Source organism: Rissa tridactyla, chromosome 4 (genome assembly GCF_028500815.1).
Source record: "Rissa tridactyla isolate bRisTri1 chromosome 4, bRisTri1.patW.cur.20221130, whole genome shotgun sequence".
In the NCBI taxonomy this organism is placed as follows: Eukaryota; Metazoa; Chordata; class Aves; order Charadriiformes; family Laridae; genus Rissa; species Rissa tridactyla.
In genome coordinates, this window is record NC_071469.1 from 53,682,104 (window position 1) to 53,707,496 (window position 25,393).

At 43.9% G+C, this 25,393-nt stretch overlaps 1 protein-coding gene across 2 annotated transcripts in view; it reads right to left on the bottom strand.

Annotated features, from left to right (window-relative positions):
- Positions 1-25,098, bottom strand: part of SLC35F4 (solute carrier family 35 member F4) — a 120,901-nt gene extending 95,803 nt beyond the window's left edge. For both annotated transcript variants that reach the window (XM_054200065.1, XM_054200064.1), the window contains exon 1: positions 24,996-25,098. In XM_054200065.1, the coding sequence (XP_054056040.1) occupies positions 24,996-25,098 (103 nt within the window). The remainder of the gene's footprint in view (positions 1-24,995) is intronic.
- Positions 25,099-25,393: the final 295 nt, after the last annotated feature.

Consider the following 25,393-nt stretch of genomic DNA (forward strand, 5'->3'; position numbering starts at 1 on the left):
CGGAAAGAAGCAGGTGAAAATCAGAAAAAAAACACACACACACACAAGACAAACACACTATCTTTCAACAACAGCAGTGATACTGCTGGAAACCTACAGTGCTAGGCACTAATTAAACACTGCCCGTTAATCAGTTATTTATATGAAGCAGCTGCTCAGCAACACAGACATAGAAATGTTGGAGACATTCAAAGGTCCCTTCCCACCAACCTCCTACTCAAAGTGGTACCAATATGAGATCAGGTCAGCCATGGCTTTATCAAGCTGCATCTTGATGGAGTTTCTGCCATTCCCTGGGAAAGCCCACCAGTAGGGCACTACCCTCTAGTGACAATCCCCAAAATGAACCTCCCAAGCTGCAACTGGGAAGACATTGTCCCTTATCGTATCGTTTGTATTATGGTGAAGAGTTTGCCTCTATCACCTTTCCAACACCCTTTCAAACCAGCTACTAGGGTTCACTGTTACCTTCACCTCCAGCTGGGGCAGTAAGACGCAAGAGACAATTTTAGACGTTCTCAAAAGACAAGACTGTAGTTTGTAGCTGCTGTAAAGGTTAATTCCAATGCAACGCCGGTCAGAGAGAACAAGGTCGCGAAGCGCTGAGTTTCTTCAGGTTCTTTAGCTTTGAATGAGTGCTGAGCAACAAAGGGCAGATTTTCAGGTTCTTGGTAGCATTTTGTATCACGATCAGGAAGGCAAGCACAGAGCCACTGCGGCAAAAGACTTCATCAGTCAAAATTGAAGCATCCCACTACTATTCACCTGCACACACGCATGGGTAACCCCAACCCTAATCCTCAAAAATGAAAAGTCACAGTTCAGGGCAGACTCAGTGCAATTCTCGCAGCTATCTTTCAGCCATCACACCTGGGTCAGGGGAACACCATCTAGTTAACGAAGATTCAAGGTTTGGCAGCATGGATTAAGCTGACGACAGGTTTGTGACTGTGCCCCATCCTCCTTCCTAGTCTCACCCTCTGGTGCCCCAATAGATGGGATGTTCTTTCATAAGGAGATGCAAGTCTCCCACTCTGTGTGTGTGTGGCAGGATGAGCCCCTGATTCCAACTGACGTCTTCAGGCACTTCTATAAAACAAATAACAATTCATTACTGCAACAACAAAACATTCCCAAAACTCCATGAAACGCACCAGGTATTTTTCCTTCAAAAAGTTACTGGTATCGCACAAAGTGCAAACTTCCTTTTTTCTTCTTTTCTTCTCTTAAAACGAACATTTCTTAGGCTTTGAAGCATGAAATAAGTAAGCCCCATAGAGAATGGTATTTTTAGCTTCCAGGATCACATGATGTGCCAATGGCTTCAGTCAGGATCATCAGTCTTGCAAATTTAAATTGATTGAAGTAGTAAGAGTGCTTGGCAAACATACAAGTTGAAACGTATAAAAGGCCAAAACTTCTTATCAGACAGCATGAAGTAAAGGCAGTCCTCTTTATAAAACTCCTAAACAATTCAAATTAGCATTGCCAGACAAAGCTTGCTGTGTTGCAAATTATAAAGCATTTTTAGTCTTATTTTTTAATTTTATTATAATAATTTAATTTTTTTGTCATCATTCTGTCCTTTCATTCCAAGTGTTTATACAAATCAGTCTCATCCACATTAAGAACTAATTAATTTAGTATTTCACAATAATTTCTACTACAAACAAACAGTTGGATACTTGGAGTTATCCTTACATTATTGTTATCCTGGATGGATGTGTGATGCAGTATGAAAAACAGGCAAAAATACATGATGAAATTCTCCTACAAGCCTGGTTTTATACTGATCAAAGAGGGAACAGCCAGAGAAAAACTTCAGAAATCCTCCTCAGTTTTGTTGTCTTTTTTTTTTTTTCTTTCATTGTGATCAGACATTAGAATAAAAACCCAATAGACAGATTTTCCATTCCCATGGCCAGCTGTCCATCACGATTCTGAGTTCAGTTCCACACCTGCTGAGCATCCAGCACCACACATACACAAACATCCCTCCTACAAACACTAGAGAGGATTAAGGGCAAGAAAAGCTGAAGTAACTGAGGATGACAGAAGAACTTGTATTGGTCAACATCAAAGAAATTACAAATGAAAATCAACCAACCTGCATGGTTTTCTAGGATTTTGCATTTCTATCTGTTTTAATGATTTCATGCTCTGGATATGATGAATTGACTTAAACACATAAGGTGTGTTCAGGAAAAAAACAAACACACACAGGCCAGATTTTCTCAATTGCACCAGGATAAATCTCCCAACAATTCCAGTAAAGTCTGTGGGTTTCCACTGGGGTAAAACAGGTGGAAAGATCTTCCTGTTATTCTTGAATTACACTGATAAAGGTAACCAGATTTCCTGATCAAGGATGGTCCCTTTTTATTTCTAGAATATGAAAAATCAAAACTTCATTGAGAGCTACAGCCCACCAAATAGAACACATAATTATGGTCAAATCTAATTGCTAAAAGCAGGTAACTTATGGGCAAGCTCCACTGACATGAGTTTCAGCTAGAACACACACCAAGGATAAGGTGCTAGAAAGCCTGTACACTATAAAACAGTTTGCATGTGCTTACATGACTAAAAATAATTGCACACCCTTTTTCATTGATTGATATCTATAAATACTCACTTTGAGCTTGAAATGACCTTCCCCTAAGCAGGAACTGATCAATCTGTGTCCAAACACAGGAGGCCGGGAGCTAAGCACGGTGTCCTGAGTTCACAGCAAGCTTGAGGCATAAATCTTCGTGTTGCCTTGCAAAGATCCAGAGACTCTGTGTCCAGCTACAGCCAGAGAACACACTGGCTCTCCAAGGCTTTCTCATAGCTTAAAAGAAAAGTTACCTGACTGATATACCAAGGTTTTAAGACACATGCATTAATATTATATTACATATATGTCTTGGGTTATATATTAAATGTTAGACTATATAATAATGTATATAATGTAATAAAAAAAAAAAGGAGGTCAGATCAGGCAACCTTAACTGTCCCTTCTGGCCTTAAAAACATGTCAGTCACACAGCTTTCGAAACACATACACAGAGCCAGCTGATCCAGCTGCCAGGCAAACTCAGTTGAGGGAGTCTGACCAGACAAGCAGCTCCCCGTTTCAAATGTCTCTGAAATCTACGGATGCTACTGGTGGTAGCAGACAACCAAAACTCATGATTCACAGCGAGCAGAATGCCTCCAAAGGAAGAATTACATAAACATGGTTGCCTGTGATACTGCTGGGTGAAACCCAGTGACTTTGGAAGTCCTTCTCAGCTTGAATTTCTGCCAGGAAATTTCCAGTCCTGGTAGGATTGCTTTTCTCTGATGGATACCTGCAGCAGGTAAGCGTCAAAAGTGGTAAAGGCTGATCAGAGTTTACAATAAAGGTATTTGAAACTTTTGCTTTCATGTTTTATCTCAGCAGACCACAAAGCACACACAGGAAGATGACCTCTGGAGCCAAAATACTAGAGAGAAGATAATTCCTTGAGAAGTGTTCCAAGGTACAGCTGTCCTCACAAAAATTCAGAGATCTCAGAGGATCAGTGACATCTAGGAGGCTCCACTACTTGTTCATTTCAGGGGCTACCAAAACCTCTTCTCCCGCATGCCTTCCAACCAGACACAGTTGGAAGTTCAGATGCATTAGATTTGGGCAAACTAGACCTTGACGGACTAGCAGGGAAATCCCACAGAGGAGAAAATATAGATATTTTATATATTTATCTATTTATCATGTTTTCTTCAATGTATGGCAGATTAATGAGTGGAGTAAAATCATTAACAGCCATCTACAGAGGTGGAAGAGTGCACAGTATTTTCTTACAGCCCCTCCAGGAGGTTCATCTGTAAGTCCAAAAGAATTGCAAGAAGTAGTCTAACTTCTGCGTTACATTTAAGTCACTCAAAACCCTCCCAGCAAACAAACACACCAATTTGATTTGATTATGCTCTTCTTAAACAGAACAGTAACAAAAGAAAAAACAAGACTGTACAGATACCAGACTATACTTTTGTCCAAAGGCAATTTCAATTCCAAGTTACCGCAAAGTGCTCTAAAACTGCTCTCTGTTGCTGTAGTATTTGGGCACCCAAGGGGCTGGGCAGGACCCCGATCCTGGTTACATCAGTGTAGACCTGAAATAAACACCTGTGCTGTAAAGGAGTTATTCCTAAGCAGTTAGTTGAGACCGAACCCAAGCTCACAAATGGCCACATTTCATATCTTGGAGGGGAAGGTGACAGCTTAAGAAGGAAGTATTAAAAAAGCATTTTCAACTTGAGCAAACTCTGTGTATTCTGCATTTAAAAACTACCCTGACTGTCCACAGGAGCTTATGTGTCAGACGCTCAAAATCTGTGCTATAAATAGACTCCAGCAGTCTTCTGAACAGCACCAAGACGTAAGAATTGTCAAACACAGACAGAACACCTAAATATTCAGTGATCTAATTTTGATCTCACTCACACAAGGTATATACTGGTATAATGCCGTATTTTTTTTTAAACGGTGAGAGGATTCATCTAGATGCAAGATTACTACCCTATATTTATTTCTATTTTTAATCCTTGTGATTAATTATTAATGTTACATGGCATGTTTAAGATAAGAACATATTGCTGCTCTAGAAAAAACTAATAGAGTAGGCTTTCTTGCTTTTCCAGATAAAAGAAAACAACAACGATACAATCTTCTCCAATTTCACACAACAGCCCTGTCTTCCTGTGATCACTAAATTAACAGTGCTGCTTTCACTTTGAAATCATATATAGCATTTAAGATTATTAGTCAGATGTTTGCTTTTCTACAAAAAACTCAAACAAACATACTCCACAAAGCAACAAACAAAACCCCAACATATCCCAAGTGATCTGCTCCCCCAGTTTGCAAGTTAGGATCTGCAGAAATTATCACTGAAGAAGGCAAAAGAAACAATTACAGGCGTAGTGCTGATAGATGAGTACCTGCAAATCAGTACAAGCCGACATCAAAATTAACTCACTTTATGCACCAGTAAGTACAGTCTATTTGCAAGCAGATTTAAACGAGAATCAAAATGCTGTAACGGGAAAACAAGACCAAGGGCTGACTTCTGCAGCCCTGACTCAAGGCAACATTCCCATTAATTGCAATGGTTTTGCCCAAGTCAGGACTCCAGCTCTAAAACCCTAATTACAACTGAATAACCAACCCACAAACAACTCTGCCAGCAAATCAATACCTCTCTCTAGTCATCTAACAGAGGGCAAGATTTTTTTTCATTAGCTTCTCCATTCCGTGAAAGCTCTGTGCCCACCAGCTCCGGCCAACAGGAAGGTCACAAAGGGTTTGTCACCGACATGTAAAATTCAAGCTTCAGGCCTCAAGCTAACGCGAAAACTCCATGGTTCTGGAGAAGACAGTCAGTGGGCAGCTGACTTAAGGCAGGTTCCCCACACAATGCAAAATGAGATTGGTGCACTCATTGCCAGAGGTTGCCATAGGGGCCAAGAGCAAAAAAGTTCAAAGTTTTGGTTCTGAAAGTGACTGATGGCTCAATGTTGGGAGGGGATGACAGAGAATGGTCACTTTATTCATGTCCTGTTTCTTTTCCTACAGCACCTCCTCCTGGCTCTGCCACATGAGGATCCCATGGTAAATGGACTTCTGGTGGAAGCATGGAAGATTTTGTGATCTGCCACGCTGGATTAAGAGTCCAGCTGTACAGAAGTCTTTCTCAGATGCCAGTTCCAGGAGCCTCGCAACTACACCAAGCTCTTAGCTCTAAAAAGACAGCTTTCTAGCTTTTAAAATTATTTTAAAGAAGGCTGACATTTTGAACAAAAACTGTCACATACACCACACACTGCTACAGTCTCCAAAGAGACAGGAACAGTAGTTTTAAGACAGATGAGTTGTCATCCCCCTTAAAGTTGTATGAGGACTTTGATGCTTAAACCAAAGTTAGGCCACCAGGAGTACAACTCTTCACAGGAGACATACAAAGCACTAGGAAAAAAAAATAATCTTTGAAATATTAGTGAGAGTCACACTAACAAGAGACACGGTGATGTTTACGAGCTCAAAAAATTATTGTCAGGAATTTTCAGAAACCAATGTAATCACAACCTATCCAGCTAGGGCTTGCTATGTGGCAAGTGATGAAGAGTTCAGCTTGTTGTGCCCTTTCCCTGGGTGGCTGTAGGGAGACACTTCCTACCAGAGACCACTTCTAGTGAGCTAGGGCTGGAAAGGAGATTCTCCTACCCAAGGCTCGAACAACTATACACTGTGCAGCCTGCTCTAACCTTACCCCAGTCACTGCTCCCTGTTCAGAAGAAGTCCTTTACAGCCTACTTAAAGATTATTCAGATTTTTCAGTCATGGGCTAGATGTTAGTTTTGAATTCCAGCCCCTTTATCCTTCAGGCTTCCCCATGGATACAGCTGCAACTCTTGGTCCAACTCAACAGCCTTTTCATGCAGTGATGAAGTGGGAGATGTTTGGCCAATGGACCCATTTATTATTTTAATGGATATTCATCCCAAGGCCACAGGTCAAAAGGCAGTAGGTTAGGTGTCCCGGATTGGATAATCTCAATCAATCTCCTAAACACTCCTATGACATATTAGGTTATTTGGACCATTAAACACATTTCTTCTGGTATTTAATCAGTTTCAGCTTCACTATTCATTTGGCCTCCTTCAATTTGTTATGTAGGTGAATTTTTCACCTGCGCAAAGGTCAGGGTGATGTCTGCAAAGCACTTAAATCTAACTCTAAACAGTACCTGAATCTTTGCTTGTCATATACCACATCTAACGATGTCACCATCTGTGAACAATATACTGCGATGACTTCACTTGCAAAATGCTGGCAAAATACTAGAGAGAAAGATCACAAGGTAAGTTACAAAGTTCATTTCAAAGTCGTTGATAACTTTGCCAAAAATTTTGCCTCGTTGTTTGCCCAGCTCTGGCCTTGATCATCTCATAAACATAGGGGAAAATTAGAATTTCATCTTAACATATAAATTTTAAGTTCTTAATAGAGTAATAAAATACTGTATCTTAAACATGCCTCAGCAGGCACTGTTCTGTGGAACAGTAAATTCTGAAGAGTAATGAGGTGGCACCGAACCAAGGTCTGCCTGGAACTTCGGTATTTAGAGGGATGCATTTCATATCAACTATTTGGTCTGGTATATCCAGAAAAAAAAAAAGCACTGGCCTCAGTTCTGGGAACTTAGTTTAGAAATGTTGCAAGGACCTTTGACAGCTCTCAGTAGGCAAAAGAAATTCTTAAAGAGTGGAAAAGCACAAACATGAGTAAAAAAGAAATATTAGCAGCTGGATATAATAGGCAGCCTGTGTCCTCCATTCCCATAAAAATACCAGATCAAATAATCGAAGAGGCTACACGTAAGAAAACCCAGAAAATGACAGTCAGAGGTTCATCAAGACTAAATCCCATCAGATTAATGTCATTTCTTTCTATGACAGAATAACGCGTTTGTGAGTAGCGAAGGACAGGATCTTGACGCCAGTACAGCTGCCGATACTGCCCAGCACAAGACAGGGAAACGACTTCACTGGGTGGAAAAGTGCTCAAGAGCCAAACCTGGGGGTGCTATCAGTGGCTCACTATCAAACAGAAGGATGCTAAGCGAAGGTCCTTTTAACATTTGTTATTTTCATAATACGGAACTTAATCATTATGTCTAAAATTATATTAAACAGGAAGACTGCAAGTACATTGGAGGAAGAACTAGAATGATTTTAATAACCTGGAGAAGTCTCCTGGAAAAAGAATTCTTTGCAAAAATGAAAGGTTATTCCCACCTAAGTGGAGAATCAACTGTACAGACACAGTCCAGGGAATAGCTGTAGTTTTCTAGAAGAGGACTGGGAGCTTAGAGGAAATTCCAAGCTGAAGCTGCGTCACTCGTTATACTGTTGCCAAAAAATCAGACACAGAAGTGAGATGAATAATCCCTTGTACTCTGAGGACGTGGAATAATTCTTCTCTGCAAGGCTGCACTGGCAAGACCCCAACTGAAGACCTGTGTCCAGTTTGAGGAACCGGATTTTAAGAAAGGTGCAGGCTCACTGGATAGAGTCCCAAAGAGAAAGAAGATGGGCAAGTTTCTAGAAAGTCAACTATACAGAATGTGTGGAAGAATTTTGTGTGTTTAGTAAAGATGAATGAAAACAAGAAAAACGGTCCTGAGATCTATAGGATATTGCTGCAGAGGAAGAGACTAGTCACAAGGTGACTAGGACAAGTGTTGGGTCTGAACTACACCAGGAAAGATTTAGCCATGAGGAATAACAGCAAGTGAAGCCCTAGAACAGACTGCCTGGAAGGATGGGCAACCTCCACCACTGGTGTTTTAAGAATGGATTATACAATTATCCATTAAGAACGATATAGGTGACCCTGCCCATTGAGACATGAGTTATTTCTCCATACCTCTTACAGTTCTGTGATCCTCTTATTAGATGACCGCTGCTCAACCCTCAAAGCTCACCAAAAAAAAAATCTTTAAAAATTGCCAAACCCCAAACATTGTAATCGGTCAAAACCTGCCCCTGACTCTGGAATCTGGATCAATGGCAAAAGTATCAAAGACCACGTCAGGTTCTGCCAGTCTTCGCCATGTAACTTCATTTGAAGAACAAATCATTATTCAGCCTGGGTAACATCCCACTTGAGAATGAAGATCGTAGCAGCCTGACTCACAATTTGGATGCCTGTCCATGATTTTGTAAAGTTTTAGGACCACCTTTATGGTTTTACACTTGCATCCTATCTCCACAATTACTTTAAAATGTTCTGCTGTAATAGAATAATCAGAGGCAATTATGGAAGGTCAGAGAAAGAGCAGGCATAATATATTCTGTTAGCTCCTTCCGATAGTTCATGATGTGGAGCTTTATTAATGTGTCTGGGACACATCCCCCAGCCCACTTCAGAAATGCCAGCGCTCCCTGGGGGATGGCACTGAAGGGATTCACAGCTTTCAGATCTCTCTTCAAAAAGATGAAGGTGATGACTTTCAAATAAATCAAAGGGAACCAGAAAACTTTTCCCCAAAAATCCAATGGGGGCATGCACAGCTGTAAGAATAGGTGCTGTGGCAGAAGGATTAAGGCATCCTTCCACCAATCCAGAGAGGCCAAGGTCAGCCTTGGTCCAGGTTTGCACCAAAGGCTGCATTCCCAATTAATCCAGCTCTCAGCAGCTCCTTGCTCACTCAAACCAAGCATTGAAAAGCAGCTGAATATAGTATTAGCCACCTCATAACCTTATGTAGTAAAGATTATAGGCACTGCTGTGCGTTAACTTCACTCATCCAACAGGGCATAAAGTTTGAGCAAACTGTCATCACGGTCAAAATCCCCAAAATTGACTGAAAGGAAAACTCACAACTTTCTTCTCTGCTCATCTCACACATTAATGCCAAGCACAAGTTCAAATCTGCCCTTCTCATCTAATCCACTGCAAACCCACAACAGTTTATTTCCCCTCCTTCGTGCACTTTTATGCTGTGATGTAGCAGACAGATGCCTTTGCATCTCCACCACTGGAAGATCTTTCAGAGGGCAAAGAGCTAAGCTTCTGATACTGAGCTACACTTCACATTAAGGGCACATTTATAAAGAATATGTAAGTTGCTAATTATGTCTGTAATAATCAAGAGACCACAAAATAATTTTTAAAAATCTAAACAGTCATCTAGTGATGTGCTTCCAATCACATGTTTATATTTCTGTCTTTATAATAAGACTAATCAACCTGACTGTCCTTACACTGAATTATTACTCTGTTCAGAAACGGAGGGAAGAAACATTTCTCTCTCGGACATGCCCTGCAAATGACTTCCCTTGTTCTCGACACCCCTCTCTGCCACACTACAACTGACAAGTTACATATGATCACAATTAACCTACAACTTTTTCCTTCCGGCTAGTAACAAGGACACATCTACAAAATTCAACAAAGAAACCAGTAAATGCTGACTCATCTGCTCCTTAAACTCTTCTTTCTGTATCATACACTCTCAGAGCAGTACTTAAATTTTGCGTACATCCCCATAGTCTTTTACAGGTAGACATCAGCAAGTTGTGGTCCCATTCTGAGCCCACCACACACAACGGGGCTTATTAGAGCTGGCACAGCACAGAACTGCCACAGCACCACAGTTTCTAACTGGGAGTTGCGCGACATTCATGGCTCACAACATCAGCAGAGCAAGTTCAGGTCTACCCAAAGACTAAATGTACATGGCAAGAAGATAAAGCCAATCGCTCTAGAGCCTTTGGCTCTGCCAACAAAGCAAATTCATTAATTGCCAGTGCTGTAGCTCTCCAGCCATCACAGGACCCCTAGGACTCCACCACAAACTCTGCTCCAGTATCTAATCTTAGCAGAGGAAAATGAAGGATGCTGAACTGATTTTAAAAAAATGCCTTGGGATTATCCTTTTCTCAAGCTATCTAGGCTTGTCTGCAGCCTCTGCCAGAGCAGAGAAAGTCAGCTGTAATTTGCCGTCCAGCTGCAACAGTCCCTTCCCAGTTCCCACCATCACACATCCCAACCCAGCCCTCTCCCATCACTCCAAGGACTGCGAGCAGCGCAGTGAAATTCCACGCATGTAGCCCCCGGCTGCCCCCGTTACACAGTTTGTGTTTAAACAGCACAGCAATGGGATAACTATAGTTTCGCTGACAACTTTCAGCATCTCTCTTCTCAGAGCTCTCTTAGGCGGGCTCTCAGCCTGGTTTCTCCTACCACGCTCCCACAGGTCAAGAGCCAGCAGGGAGTACCTGGCTGCCAGCACATCTACATTAAACCTGATGAAATGCTCTCTGCCCTCAAGGAATCTCTGCAAACCTGTAAGGTAAAAACAGGAGACATCTTCATAAACTACGTTCCGTAGGTTTGCAAACGCTACCTCATTATCAGCCACTTCTTTGCACTTACGCTTATGAAAGCAAGACTGAACTTTGTATTTTACCTCCAAAGCAGAGCTGAGTCCTCCAATCCAGCAGCATTACATAAATGAGTTTCACACCAGTGGGGAGAGCCTAATAGATTTTGTAGGTCAGTGCTTCTGGCAGATATTTCTCTAAAGACTATGTTTTGCGTTCAAGGGGAAAAAAAAAAAAAAACAAAAACAAAAAACTATCCTTCAATGAGATTTTCTAAGCACAGGCTGCTAAAAGTTAATAAGAATGGGGCAACAACAGAAGGAGGAAAGTGCTCAACTGATTTCTTGTAAGCTGATCTGAAAGTGTTTCAAAAATTCAGGGCACGCAAGGACAAAATAAAAAAAAAATTCTAGCAGAGAACAACTCAAAAATAAAAATAGCAGCAGTGGCTAAGAACAGTTCTTCAAAGGGATGTCAGACTTTACAATACTTTGTGCAGCAGCAGTGACTAAAAAGGCTTCATGTCGCTACATGGCAATATTTAAAACTAGCATTCTTTTCTTCGGGAAAAAAAATAAATAACAAAAAAACACATACAGCAGAATAATAAAATGCAACCACAGGAAGGTTGCTTTAAATCCTATTAATAAAACCCTGGGGCATTTTTCCTTGTTCAGTGCGGTCACCACAAAGTCAAATTCTAATTTTCAACACAGGTCAGAAATGTCATAACTGGCAATGCAATGGATGGCACGGGTAACAAAGATAATTTATAGGAACTTAACATTTAAAATAAACTAACAGAACTTGTGGCATTTCTTTATTGCCTTTTTTAAAGCTAATAGTTACACTGAGTATTAAATTTGCTAACAGACAAACTTTTATGTTTATATGAGTCCTCTTGTGCAGCAACGTTTTCTTTCCCTGGGCTCTTAAAGAGCCAAGATGTCTGAAATGACTGCAGTATCCTCTCTCTCACTAACTTGCAAGAGAGAGGGAAGCTTACTTTTCCTTCTCTGGGTGCCATGACATATTTGTGAGCCTAATAACATCCTTGCAAAGTAGATAAAATATTAAGTATTATCTCTACATTACATCAGCAAAGAAATAGAGACCCAGTAGTCAGCCACCAGTGTTCTGCAAGTACAAAATTAACCTTGGATTTATTATTTCAAATAAGAAGACATGATCATCATGAATATTTTACAACATTTTCTGTAGCCATAATAAAACAACTACATCCTCTCCATTTTTTAAAGCTGCAAAGGGCTCACAACCATGGTCTGCGATGCTCTACAGACCTTTACCAATAGCTGTGGTTCTGGAAATTAATCTTTTATTCATTGAATCTCAGACCAAAACCTGAAACTGTCCTGTAGAAACATTTTATTGTTTTTACTACACCCTCTCAAAGTCCCAAACAAAGGCAGGTGTACTCTGTGATACTCCTGGCACCCCAGTGCAGCCTGAAGAAGTAGCCAAACAGTATAAAGCTGATGTCCCTCCTCCCAGGCTAGTATCTTATCTGTGTGCTGCAAGGAATTATGAAATAAAAGATGTGTTAGCTTTCACAGGATGCTTATTCACACCGAACAGGCCAATGCTTTGGTTTTTTCCTCCTCCTCTGTCTCCACATACATTGCGGGGGTGGGGGGCTGATTTCAAAACTTCATGGGAGTTACCCTTGTTCCTCAGCTGAAGAACCATATCCAAAGAACCAGCAGCAACAGAGACAAGCAAATCTATGGCAGCAAAATGGACAAAGCCACTTTCCTACAGAATTGCATCTTCTGGCCAGATTCTCTGGTGTCTGAAAAGCAATTAGACAAATTCATGGAAGAAATATCCATTAAAAGCTACTAAAATATACATACCGCAAGAACTTCCCAAAGCACAGATCAACGAAGGATGGAAGCACACCAGGAACCTGCATTATACTCTTTTCTGCACATCTCCTGCTGACCACTGTCTGAAGCTGGATGTTACCTAGATGCATCTTTGATAAGACCCCGAATATTTTATGCAGTACATCTCATCTTCAGGAGTGAGCTAATTCTACACCTTTCCCACTGCAGGAGAACAAAGAGGGCCCCCTTCTTCTAGCTGGACACCTGTTTTTATAAGGTCCAGCAGGGCTCCATGCCTTTCACGCTGACTCCTTGATAAGTTTGCTTGGATTCAGCCAATAGATTCAAAAATTACAGGGGGAGGGAGTAGGGACAGAGCTATGATGTTCACATAAACCTTGTTTCCTTAAGAAACCAGGTTAAAAAAATCAACAGATGATGAGTTACAAGACGTTCTGTAATCTGCTTTTAAAACACCCAGGAATGAGGTGCAAAACCCTAACAGGGCACATGAGGATGTGTTTGACAAGGAGCAAGTGCTTACATTAGGCAAAACATCATCATCTTTAAAAAAAAGACTCCATGATAAAAGAGAGACCCAGTAGCAACTCCAAAGAGCAGGAATCTGCTCACTCACAGACCTACCACAAAGCACAGGGCTATTCTTTCCTTTCTAAATCATCCCTTTTACTCTCTTCCAGACCTTAACAGACTGCTACAAAAATACCATAAATTATAGAGTATGAATGATGTCAAAGCCTGCTCTCAGAGGGAGGCTGGGAACAGCAACCACATATTCTTCAGTTTGGGAATACACAGACATAATTTTTGTTCATAGTCTATAAAAAAAAAAAAAAAAGGCTCTGCACATCCAAAGCACCAAATATATTTCCTTTCAGACCTTCCATTCAACCAGCCCAGACCGATGCCACAGACACAGGCAGAGAAGGGAGGCTGACAGGATGACAAGGGGAAGTCAGGACCAAGGAGAATGGCTTAAGCCACTGAAATACACAGGGAAATGCAGCAGAAGATCCAGCATCTACATACCCGCTTCAAACTGCACTGTGTTATTCCAGCTGGCTTCCAGAGAGACCTGCTTCTGAATACCTGAATGTGACAGGAGATAACGACCGTAACCCTCACGTGAAGACCTATGAATCTTCTCTTCATGTGCATAAAGGATATCTGGCAATTCAGGCTGCTCTAAACTACAATACCTGTCCACAGTCCCAAGTAGAGAAACAGAAAAACTTGGGCAACATGAACAAAACGGGATGACTTGTTTTACCCAGCTACATACCAGCCATCACCCACAGGGAGGATATTAAAGCCAAAAGTCATTAAGCCACCAGAGGATTGTCCTTCTCTAAGGTGATCTTTTGCCAGGTAACACATCATTAGGACCACTTCACCGTATGGGGAAAAAAAAACAAAAGCAGAGGAAATGATCGGAATCTTGATGCTGTTCTCCAGAGCTGTGTTCATCAGAAAATACTAAAGAAGGAACTCAACTTTTGCACACAACTAAGTCAAAAACATCCTCAGTTGTGAACATCCCACATCTGCGAGCAGCTTTGGAATTAAAGTAAATCCGAACCCAGGCAACTGAGGTCTGTCTGTCCCTTACTATTATTTGTATGGCAAGTCTTGAGACCCCAGCTAAAATAAAAGACCAAAACCAACATCTGTTAATGAAGTGCACAGTGCTAGTGCTGGATTTCTTCTACCCTCCATTCCCCTACACAGGATAAATACAAGAGCTCCCATTTTGTTTGCCTCCTTAAAGTAGTAAACTGTAAGGAATATCTTATCTCCACAAAATGCTATGAAACTTCACTACACTGTATAAATGTTTTACACCAATAATAATTAAGAGGCACATTTTCAAAGAAGTGCCTCTAAAAGTTATGCACACAAAATTTGAGAGCACTGCAGCTAACTGACAGATACACACTCACCAGAGTGGTATTTCCAGGTGTCTGCCTTAGAAACTTTGGCTCTCAGAAGAGCTACTGCTGCATCTGTGCACAGTGTGAATACCTAAGTTTAAGCGAGTTCACAAGAGTCTGCCCACGTACAGATATCATTCCTTCTAGCTGACTTCTCTAAGCCCATAGCCGAGGATGCCTGTCTTCAGGAGGATGCTCAAAACAGTTGCTCTGAATTCACTTCAAAGCAGATGTGCACAAAGACACCGCACAGACCCTAGCTAGAAATAGAGTTGCTCTAATTTGATCAAATTAACCTCCTTTCCACCACTGAATGTGTGGAAACAAACAGGATGCATTGGAAAACCCAGCTAAGCAGCTTCTTCACTGCTTTCGCCTGCCGCAGTGCATCTACAGGTGAAGTAGAACCTCAGCCTCAAAAGTCAGCCCTCCTAACAACCAGTGAGGGCTGCATCTGAGAGCAGATGGCATATTCCTGGACCCATGCCTCCGTGAAGACACTAGGTCAGACCACAGTTGTGCACTTAACTGCACACTGATGTCAGTCCAATGCTCCCTGCAAGCATCAAGCTTTGCGGCGTGCAACAACAGATAAACCCATGCCCATTGCCAAAGGGTCCCCCAAGAACGACAGAAGGCAGGCCTTGTACTGGATGAATCACCTCGAAAGGACACATATGGCTGAGAACACCAACAACAGCTAAACTATGTTTTTCAGCTGAAAAATGTCTTTTGTTCCTTCTTTCAAGGTTCTTTCTTCAGTGCATGTGAAAAGTGTCATTTTTTTAGTGATATTCGAGACACTTCACCAGTCTGAATTTTTTTTCCTCAGAAGAAATGTTCTCAAAACATTTAAAGTTTTCTTCTTATCTAATTCCTCACTTTTTCCCCCCACTTTCCCACCCTGGAAAGAAGCAGTAATTGACAGAAAATTAGGAAATTTCATCAGATGTGTTCTTCTTTTCCATCTTCCCAGTAAATACTAAGTTCAATCATTTTCCACCCACTCTTTGTGTTAGCAGCCTCACTGAGTACTGAGAATTAAGTGCTTTCTCACATGTAGAACCAATCCTCCTCAGGTAGAAGTCCAAATTGCAGTAAAGAAACACCAAGAAGAGTCCACCTTCCTACCATGCATGCTGTCAGCATCGAAGAATTTCCTCTGCTGGAGCACTGCGAATCATCCCACTTGCACACAAGCTGCTACAAATTCTAGCCCCTGTAACGTATCACACAACAGGTTATTTCTGGCACTGCAGAGAAAAACCCCAATCTGCACCCACACAATTCCAGGGCTGCAAACTCCACATGGCAAGCTTTGTCTAAGAAAGGATTAAGTCGTCCCAGGATTTAGACGTATAAAAGAAAAGGGACATAACTACTGCACTATCAACTGCACTGTAACAACTATTCCACCTTACTTCAAGATGCCAAATATAAATTGCACTGTGCAAACTAATGCAATCGCGTTTCTGTCTCAGAGCCCTATGATAAAGAACGTGTTCCAGCCCTGTTTCACGCTTACCTCACATGGGCACAGCAGCATGTGGTTTCAATATTGTTCTTAGACATTCAGGTATATGATGCCCATTAGCTAGAACGGACTCACACAGTTGTGTTCCTATGAATCATATGAAAAATCAGTCTCCGATAGGAAACTATTCTTTAGCGAGGTGCAGAGCATCTCCAGCTATCCCATTAATAATACAGGTGTGTGTTAGCCCTCATCAAAAACATCCCCCAGAACACTAAGCCTCTGCAGGAAGAGAGAAAGCTGTACTGTATACTGCTTCAGCAGGCAATTGCTCAAGCAGTACTGCTTCAGTGCCACAAACAGCCACTTCCCAGTCACAATGCAAGCCCAAAATGCCCGAAACAGAAGAAATAAAACTGGAATAGTCACCAGGTTGGCACCAAGCTACAGTTTCTTTCTCACTCTGGATGGAGAGATCTCTACCAGGTCTGAGTGGTCCAGCAGTGGGTTTGGTGGAGTCACATTGACCCATGAACAGCATGCTCGTGCTTGCCTCTCCCTTCCTCCTTCCCAAAAACGTAATTGTAAACTTAAATGAGACTCAAAGCAGACATGGGAGCTCTTCTTGCATCAGACAAATAGACTGGACAGCTTTGAGACAAGAACAGCTTTAAGACTGGAAGAAACATCAGGAAACACCATGTTCCACCCTAGATCTGAATCCTGCTCCCCTGCCTTAGCTAATAAGGAAACCAGAACAGTAGCAAATCAGTTTCCTCTTCTTTGCCTCTACAAAAGGACAGCAGAAACACCTTTCTCACTCCCTTACCCTGCCACCCCTCATCCAGGTCAGCCCAGCCGAATGCAGGAAAGAGCAAATCCATTTTATCAAGAGTATTTGCAGGGGAAGTCTAGTAAGAATCAATATGGTTTTAAAGTAATAACAAAAATGTCTTCTTTCTGTGGCAGATACACTGAGAGGCTGTGTCTTGAACACACAGTGCATGCGTTTGAATAAATTCACTGTTGCCACTCCAAGTGCCTGGGATGCTCTCACTTACAGCTCTGCCATCGCTGTGTAAGCCATACTCTGGGTATTAGCTAGGCATAATATTACAAATTCCATCTTCCTGCAGTGAAATCTGCCATTCTGCGGAGGGCCAGCCCAAATACCTAGGGCCAACTGGGAGCCCCACTGCACCTTAATGCAAGAAAAAAGATTTTCAGTCTCACTAAGTAGTGCTGGTCCACTTACTTTTGGTGAATAATTTAACCAGCCAGTTAAGTACTTCACTTTCCACCACCCCCACCCTATTTGCACCTTTGCCACAATGAGACAGTGACTTTTTTGCAGGCATTTTCATTATTCATTACTGCGATCATCCAGCAGCAAGTTTGTGTGAAGAATTCCTGACACCAGTTGTTGAACAAACAGCAAGCTGCAAATTCACTTTCACAGGTGAATTCCCATGCAGGTAGCCAAGCAAAGGCCAATCAATTTCCAAATGTGCAGAAGAAATAATCGCAAACTTTTAAAACCACTAATAAAAAAAGGAATTGGAAGGATAAAAGTTTGCTCAGAACCATCTGTCACTTTGGAATATTATTTTACAACATTTAACCAAGACCAGATATGCAGCTGCCTGCCCGCGTGGATGAAGACGACAGCGTAAGGGAAAGAGTGCTGGAAGGGCAGTCAAAATGAGGGATAACTCTTCTGTGGGCACCGGGAGCTCATGGCTTACCCGGGTCATTTCTTAATGAGCTACATGCAGCAGCAGCTCTCTTAAGTAAAACAAGAGGAGAAGGTGGCATGCAGCTCCGTGCTGCCATGATGACACCAAGATGAGTGAGCTCAAGGCCACCTCAGGTGAGTCGGAGCAAGTGAGGCGAAGCAGCAGGCAGCCGGAGAGCCGAGCCACCCGGGAGGACAAGACACATCCCAACCATTGCCTGGAAGGTGAGGAAGCCTTTCTGCAAGAAGGGCTGGAGAAAAAGAGCACCAGAAAGCAGAACTGAAAGCACATGTAGAAAGCCACCAAGTTATTGAAAGCACCTCCAACAACCTTAGCACAGGACAGGTTCAGCGCAAGACATGCTGTGCAGTCACCAGCAGAGAAAGAGATTACTCCACCAAACATTATGGCTTGTTCTGCACTATCTCTGGAAAATTAACATCCCTCCCCCCCACCTCACTGTCTCAATTTCCCCCTGCCAAATAGGAGTAGTTTTTCTCAACATCTTGGCAAACATCTTTACAAGGCATCTTTAAAGCTGGGGAAATAATTCTTATTTAGATACATAAGACTGGGAGAGACTTTTTGGCCATTAATTTCAGCCTTCTGCTAATTTCCAACCTTAATTTATTCATGGCCTGTTCATACCCATTTGTCTGTGTGCCAACATGCCGTTTTGGCTTAAATAACTCTTCTTTCCTACATCTCCCTCTTCATCCTCCCAAGATGTATTTGGAGCAGCAGCCATGTTCCCATCTTGGCTGGTCTACATGAGCCAAGCTCTGTCAATCCCTTCTTGCAAGGGTATGCTCCCCATCACCCTGCTCCCCATGGTGTCCTTGATGATTTATATTCATCCCTCCTGCCCACAGTTGTTCAGAACTGTGCCCATATGCCATGGCACACTCAGGTACCACAGTTTCATGGCTCAGCTCCCCAGGGACTTGACCCAAAGAGACCAAATCAGTCCCTGAGGAAAGGCCAAGGACTGACCCAGTTCCCTCTCCTGCCATCTAACGAGACCCCTCACCCTCCAAAGTGCTTTGAGTCCCCAAGTGAAGGGGACTCCACATTCCAGCTGCCATACTGTCCCTTCCAGCACAAACAGAAATCTGCACAAAGCCTGGCCCTACTGCATCAAAGAATACATACCCAATCTTGCCAAAATTAGTGGGCAAAGGAGTTTTTATAAAATCTGTTTTGCTGAAAGAAATTACTTCATAAGTTATTGCTACCAGTGCTGATACACAGCCATACATTTATTTATTTTTTTTGCCTGAACAGAGAGACAAGCTTGTAAGGAGAAGCAACTACAACAGGACTGCATCCTATGCTGTGGTATCCACTTGTGCCCCAAGAGCTGGTGGGGGAAAAGACTGTTAAATCTACAGTTTGCAATCCAGCCATTGCTGCAGCACACCCTCCCTAAAAGAAGGGTCGGGAATAACTCTCCTATGGAAAATCCCTGTCCAGTAGGGAAAGGAAGGGCTTTGAAATAAAGCTGATTCCAGCCCAGGCCTGCACCTGGAGTCCTTGCAACCCAAACACTATTGGGTAGCACAGGGGCAGCGGCCACAACGGGTACAAGCTGAAGCAGCCCCAAGACTTCAGCTCACACAGAGGCCGATTCAGACACCATCGCCTCAAACACAGCTCAATGAAACCAGCTTCATCCACCAAAAATTTCAAAGCACCTCTCCTTGACTGCTCCTTTCCCAGTCTCCCCTGTAGTGTGTGCTCTGGGCAGAGAAGCCGAGGGCTCTGTGAACCACTGAAGAAGCAGCTGGGTGCCTCCAGCAAAGAGACTGAGACTTTGCTCCTCTCGCTGGAAGTGACAAGCCACCAGGAGGGCTGGGTGTTCAGTGAGCACGGAGACGATCTGCGTTCGCCATGTGATTCGTACTGCAGCAGAGCTACTGGCACAGCTGCTGCAATAACCAGAAGAAAATTCCCTCCGGTGTTTCAGAGTTAGATTTCCCCTCCACAACCTTTTACTCTGCTCAGAGAGCCGAACTGCCAAGCCACTGACGCTGGCTCAGCATTGCCTGTAATCCCAGGCTTATTAAGCAAAGCAATTAAGCATGGACTTAACTTTAAACACATTGTCAAAGCCCAGTGGCTTAGTGCAAGTCCAGACTTAAGCACATGCTTAAGTTCATTGCTAACTTGAGGCTTAACTCGCCAAATTAAACCACAAAACCTCGCTTGAGCTGTTCTGGGGAAGAGAAAAAACACAAAGCTTATTATCTACAGCGACTGTGCGAATATTAAGGACAGGTTCAGCATTTCATCACTAAGGACACACTGCTGTAAGGGCTTTCCAGCTCCCCAGCAGACAGGTCTGACCATGCAGCTGCACCAGAGGGGTGGTCGCCCAGTATCCCACCGTGTGCCAAGTATCACAGCTGATGGCCCCACTGGTGCAGAGACACGAGACACCACCCTCTGCTTCTAGGAGCTTACGCAGCTCCAGGGTTTCAAGGCAGGTCTGGAGGAGAGGAGAAGGGGAGCTTGAAGCAGCGTGGGACACAGTACAAATGTTTAGAAGTCTACAAAGGTTGTCATTCACAGCTTTCTGCGGTGGGAATGAAACCCTCCACATCTGAATGAGACACGCCAGAAGGGTAGAAATAAGCTTTACATATTAAGAGAAGGTCTCCATGCATGATGAAAAAGAAAAGGTGATGGCCCATGTTGAAGAGCTAGGAAAACAAGTGCAGCCACTGCATTTTCAGCACAGTTATCTTGGGTTCATCTGTGCCTGAGAAAACAGCATTACAAAGACACGGATCTGCGATGCTGAGGGCCAGGACAAGACATAAAACTTTGTAGATGGTGAAAAGAGCTCCAGCCAACCAGACATTACACAGGCAGAAACTGCTTGACTTGGTGAAGCTGATGAAGATTAGAGATCAGAAACAGCTGGAACAGTTTTAATTCAGTGGAAGGCAGAGAAAAGGCGTCAGGACAGACTTGACGGAGAGTAACTTTGCAGTGTGAAAGTAAAAAAAGCTTTCAGTACTGAGATGAAAGGCAGATGGGGTGGCAGTTGGAAAGAGTCAAAAAAGAAAGAAAGAAAGAAAAAAAAAAAACAAAAAACAAAACCCATACAGACTCTTTAAGACTGGAGACACTAAACACGACTGTATCACCAGCAAAAAAGTCAGAGAAGAATGAGAAGTTATGGCAAAGATCAGGAGAGGGAACAGGGTTTTCCACTGTTTGCATAGATGGAAAAGCTGGATCAGACCAAATGAAAACGCATAGATGAAAACGTGAAGCCAAGGGGTCACAAACATGGGAACACCATCTGCAGCCCCAGGTCAAGGGCTGGAGCATCAGATCTACACCAGCACCATGCCCTGGGAAATCATAGAGTAACTTTGAAGAAATTCTCCCTCCTTCCTTCCCACAAAAGCCAGAGACCTCATATATACTCTGTACGTTTTAAATTCAGGAATTGAGGGAGCAAGCCATGCATCCAAAGGTAGAGGATGACCGGGATCAGGAGAATTCTTTTCATCTGAGGAACAGGTCGAGGGGTGGGGGGGGGAAATCATATCTTCCTCCAGTTCCTGTGATTTATTATGCAGGATATTGCAGGGTTTTTTTGCAATATACATGGATGCAAATACGAGACCAAAATATATGCTTCTGCTTAATCAGATCACTTGGAGAAATAAAAAAAGTATTTTCTTTCTCTAACAGCTTTTTTTAAGGATAAATAAAATGATAAAAGTGCCTGACTAAAATTAACAAAAGAATCATCATATGCACACTCCCAAGTTTGAAGTAGGTTAGTGCACACAAATATAGAGATGAAGAAAAAGTCACTAGAAAAAAATGCAGTTCTTTGTAATAACCACTCTTGAATACTACCTTCCTCTGACGTTAGATTTCATCATGAAGTCTTTAGCCTTCACGTACAGAAACCTAGGCATGATGTCCTATTGAACATGCCAATCCACTGAGGGAGGGATGTAAATCACCAGCACAATTCACAGAGCCTTGGGCCTTTTTGGTCATTTTCCAGGACTCCCCCAGTAGCGAGCAGAACAGCAGCCACCCACCCCCTGCCTTCACATTTCCTCATCAAGAGAAATCTCCCTGTCCCCAGCTGGGCACAGCAGGCTGGGGACAAAGAAGAGCCTCAAGGAAGGTGGTGACTACCAGCAGGCTGTCATCTTCCAAACAACATCCCCACATGGTGCCTGGCCAGCTCTCTGATCAGATGCAAGGGGTACTGAAGAAGCAGAGAGCACAAAGCCATCCTGGGGACAACAGCTCATCCTCAAGTTGCCTTTTTCCTTGGGCACCCTTCAGACCCAGGCAGGAGCAAGGTGACAGCGTAAGCAGATGATTATACATGCCACGGGTTCAGGCACAAGACAGGACAATGGCTCATTCTGCCACTGGGGAGGGTAGGGACACAACCCAGCTGAAATTCTGAGCACATCGCATGCCACCAGCACGCTGCTCTGCAGCAAAAGGCACCGGCATTGCTCAGTTGCACTAAGACAGTATATGGATAGCGGTGACAAAAATCATGACCTCACCAAATTAAACTGAGATACCAAGTATTTAAAAAATAGTTGTACAAACTTCCCACCTTGAGTGTTTACATTTTGACAGTGCTGTAGCTGTACTGAACAATTAGCCAAGAGAACCATCAACAGCATTTCAAAGCAACACTTGAAAGTGACACTTCAGCCTGGACATAGGAACGGAGTCAGAACACCAAGCCAGGACCTCCAAGAGTGATTCTCACTGCGTCAGTGTCAAGAAGCTGTTCGTTCAACATCCTCAAAGGATGCCTACTTTTTCCCCCAGGTAGGGGCAGAACATCTTCATGAAAATCCTAACACATTAAAGCACTTCATAAACCCAAAACACACAGCCACGAGAATAAGGTTGTCATCAGCCAAGTGAAAGCATTCTAAAAATTATGATGACGGTTCCAAAACTTATAAGACTGCTTTAAAATGCATTCATAGCTTAGAAGGGGTATAGGCTTTTCATTTACCCAAGGGCATTTAAATATTGGTAGTATACCTCTGATTTATGCACTTCGAGTTTTCCTCTTTAAGTGTGATGACCACAAATTTTGCATATTTTCTTCAAACAGCAAAACCTGAGATACTAACCACTTTTGTTTTGCCTCAGCACCCAGTCATCAAAGGTACAAAATCCTAGGAGATTTGCAATAAAATCCCAAGAGTCATCACTTTTGAAAGCCTTGGCCTCTCCCAGCATGCTTTACCTAATTTTAAGCAGATGCAATCTGTAGCACCTGCAGAACCTGGTCCCGGACTAAGAAGGCTGTTCTTTGTCCGGGCAGTCCTCTCCTGGCCTCCGTGATGCACCAGCACAAAGCCACTTGCATCGCCAACACTGAACTCAGGTCTGCATTTCGATAGAGAGTGGGAGGGTTGCTGCAGACTGAAAAATTGCATTCTGCCACTGAAGCAAGCTCGCCGCAAAGTATTGAGCCAGTATCCTCAGCCTTCTCTGGCAAATCACGCTGTAGAGATCCTCTGGAGCCACTGCAGAATTTGGGACACAGGTCCCACCTGGCTCAGACTTAAATAGCCCCTAGACTGTCATGCACCCGTTCCTCCAGATTGCTCCCAGCTTCTTCCCAACTCCTCTGACTACAGACAAACCAACTGACCTCACCAAATGAGCATAACACCTGCCACGCTGTTAGCACCCTACCAGTAACAGCAGAATAAAACCACTGGGCTTGACCATTTGCTTTTTCAGCTCATCATTATACAAAGGAATTCTTCTTTTTTTTTAAGTGGTTTCAATGGATAGCTTTCCTCCCTCTGTCACAAAAAAGCTCCCAGACATGCTTATCTGATATTAGTAGTTTATTAATTGTGTTTTGGTTTATTGCTGTATTAGAGCTGGACAGCACTGCACTGTCTGCTCTGGAAAGCAGTTCACCTCCTTTGACACCAAGGGGAGTTTAAAAACACGGAAGAAAGTCTGCTTCTTAATGCTCACCTAAAGGTTGTGTGGTTTTGCCTTTCCCTTCCCCCCCCCCTTTTGTTTTTTTAAACTGTGGCATCTCGTAGCTTTTGCAAACTGCAAAGTAACTATTAGACAATAAAACCCTAATGCATCCATTTCCTCGGTGGTAAAAATGAATCATTTCTTTCATTAGCCCAACTTTCCCCATTAAATAGCTCTACAGAGCACTGGGACAGCCACAATTTCAGAGGAACCCGCTACCATTCTCCCAGCTGCTGGAAACCCGCTGCTCCTAATTAAAAACTTCAAAAGAAGCAGAAATAGTGAATTTCGCCGAGGACCAACTGCTTTAATTTCAGCTGCTTCTTTTAAGGAAGAAAAAAAATGAAAAAAAAATAATAAAAAACCCACATCCAAAGCAGCAGCAAACCCCTAAACCACAAGTGTCTCGTACTAAAATGGCATGAAGGAATACCCCTCGGTGACTCCCCATTTTTCTGGAAAAATCTGATTAGTTTTGTGGAGGAAGATGAATGACCCAGGAGCCTCACGCCGAGGCGGCCGCCCCGGGGGGCGACCCGCCGGGACCGAAACTTTCCCGGGGCGGCGCGGAGCACCCGGTGAGCAACCCCCTCCCCACGCCGCGGGGCGAGGTGGGGGGAAGGAAATGGAAATAAAAACAAATAAACCTCAAAAACGACAGTGAAAGGGTCCCCGCACCCTTCGCCGAGCGCTGGCTGCAGGATGGAGCCGCGGCGGGGGCCGAAGTTGAGCGGCGAAACACCGTGTCCGCCCCCCCCCCGCCGCCTCTGCGGCCACGTTCCTCCACTCGCCCACACCACACACTCCCCGCCGGCTACCGAGCCAATGGCTTCCCCAGGCCACTCGCCCATCCCCGCCCCGGCCAAGGGCTTCCCTGGCCCCCGGGACTCTCCTCAGGGGGCAGCCAGCCGCCCTCAGCCCCCCACACGCACCCCCCGGGGGGGGGAGGGCATTTGGGGGGAGGGGGGGCGGGGGCATGGGCCCCCTGAGGGCTCTGCCCCCACCTCCCACACACACACACACACTCCAAGGGCCGGGAGAGACGCCTTACTTTTCTGGCTGGAGTAGCCCGGGTAGTATCCATAGTAGCCCGTGATCCGCAAGATCCTGTCCTCGATGGTGGCCACGCCGTTGGGTGCTGCCTTCCCATCCATAGAGGGCGGGAGCCGGGCGCGGGGCGGCCGGGCGGGACGCCGAGCCGGAGGGAGCCGAGCCGAGCCGGGCTGGCAGGAGGAGGAGAAGGAGGGATGATGATGAGGAGGAAGGCGGTGCGGGCACGGCCGCCGCAGCTGGCGGTGGCTCTGGGGCGCTCGCTCTGACTCCGCCGCCTGGTGCAGGACGGGCTCCGCAGCGCGGCGGCGGCCGGCGCCCAGCCCGGCCTCTCCCCCCCGCTCCCCGCCCAGCCCCGGGCGGGAGGCGGCGGGGAGGGGGACGATGGAAGTGGGGGTG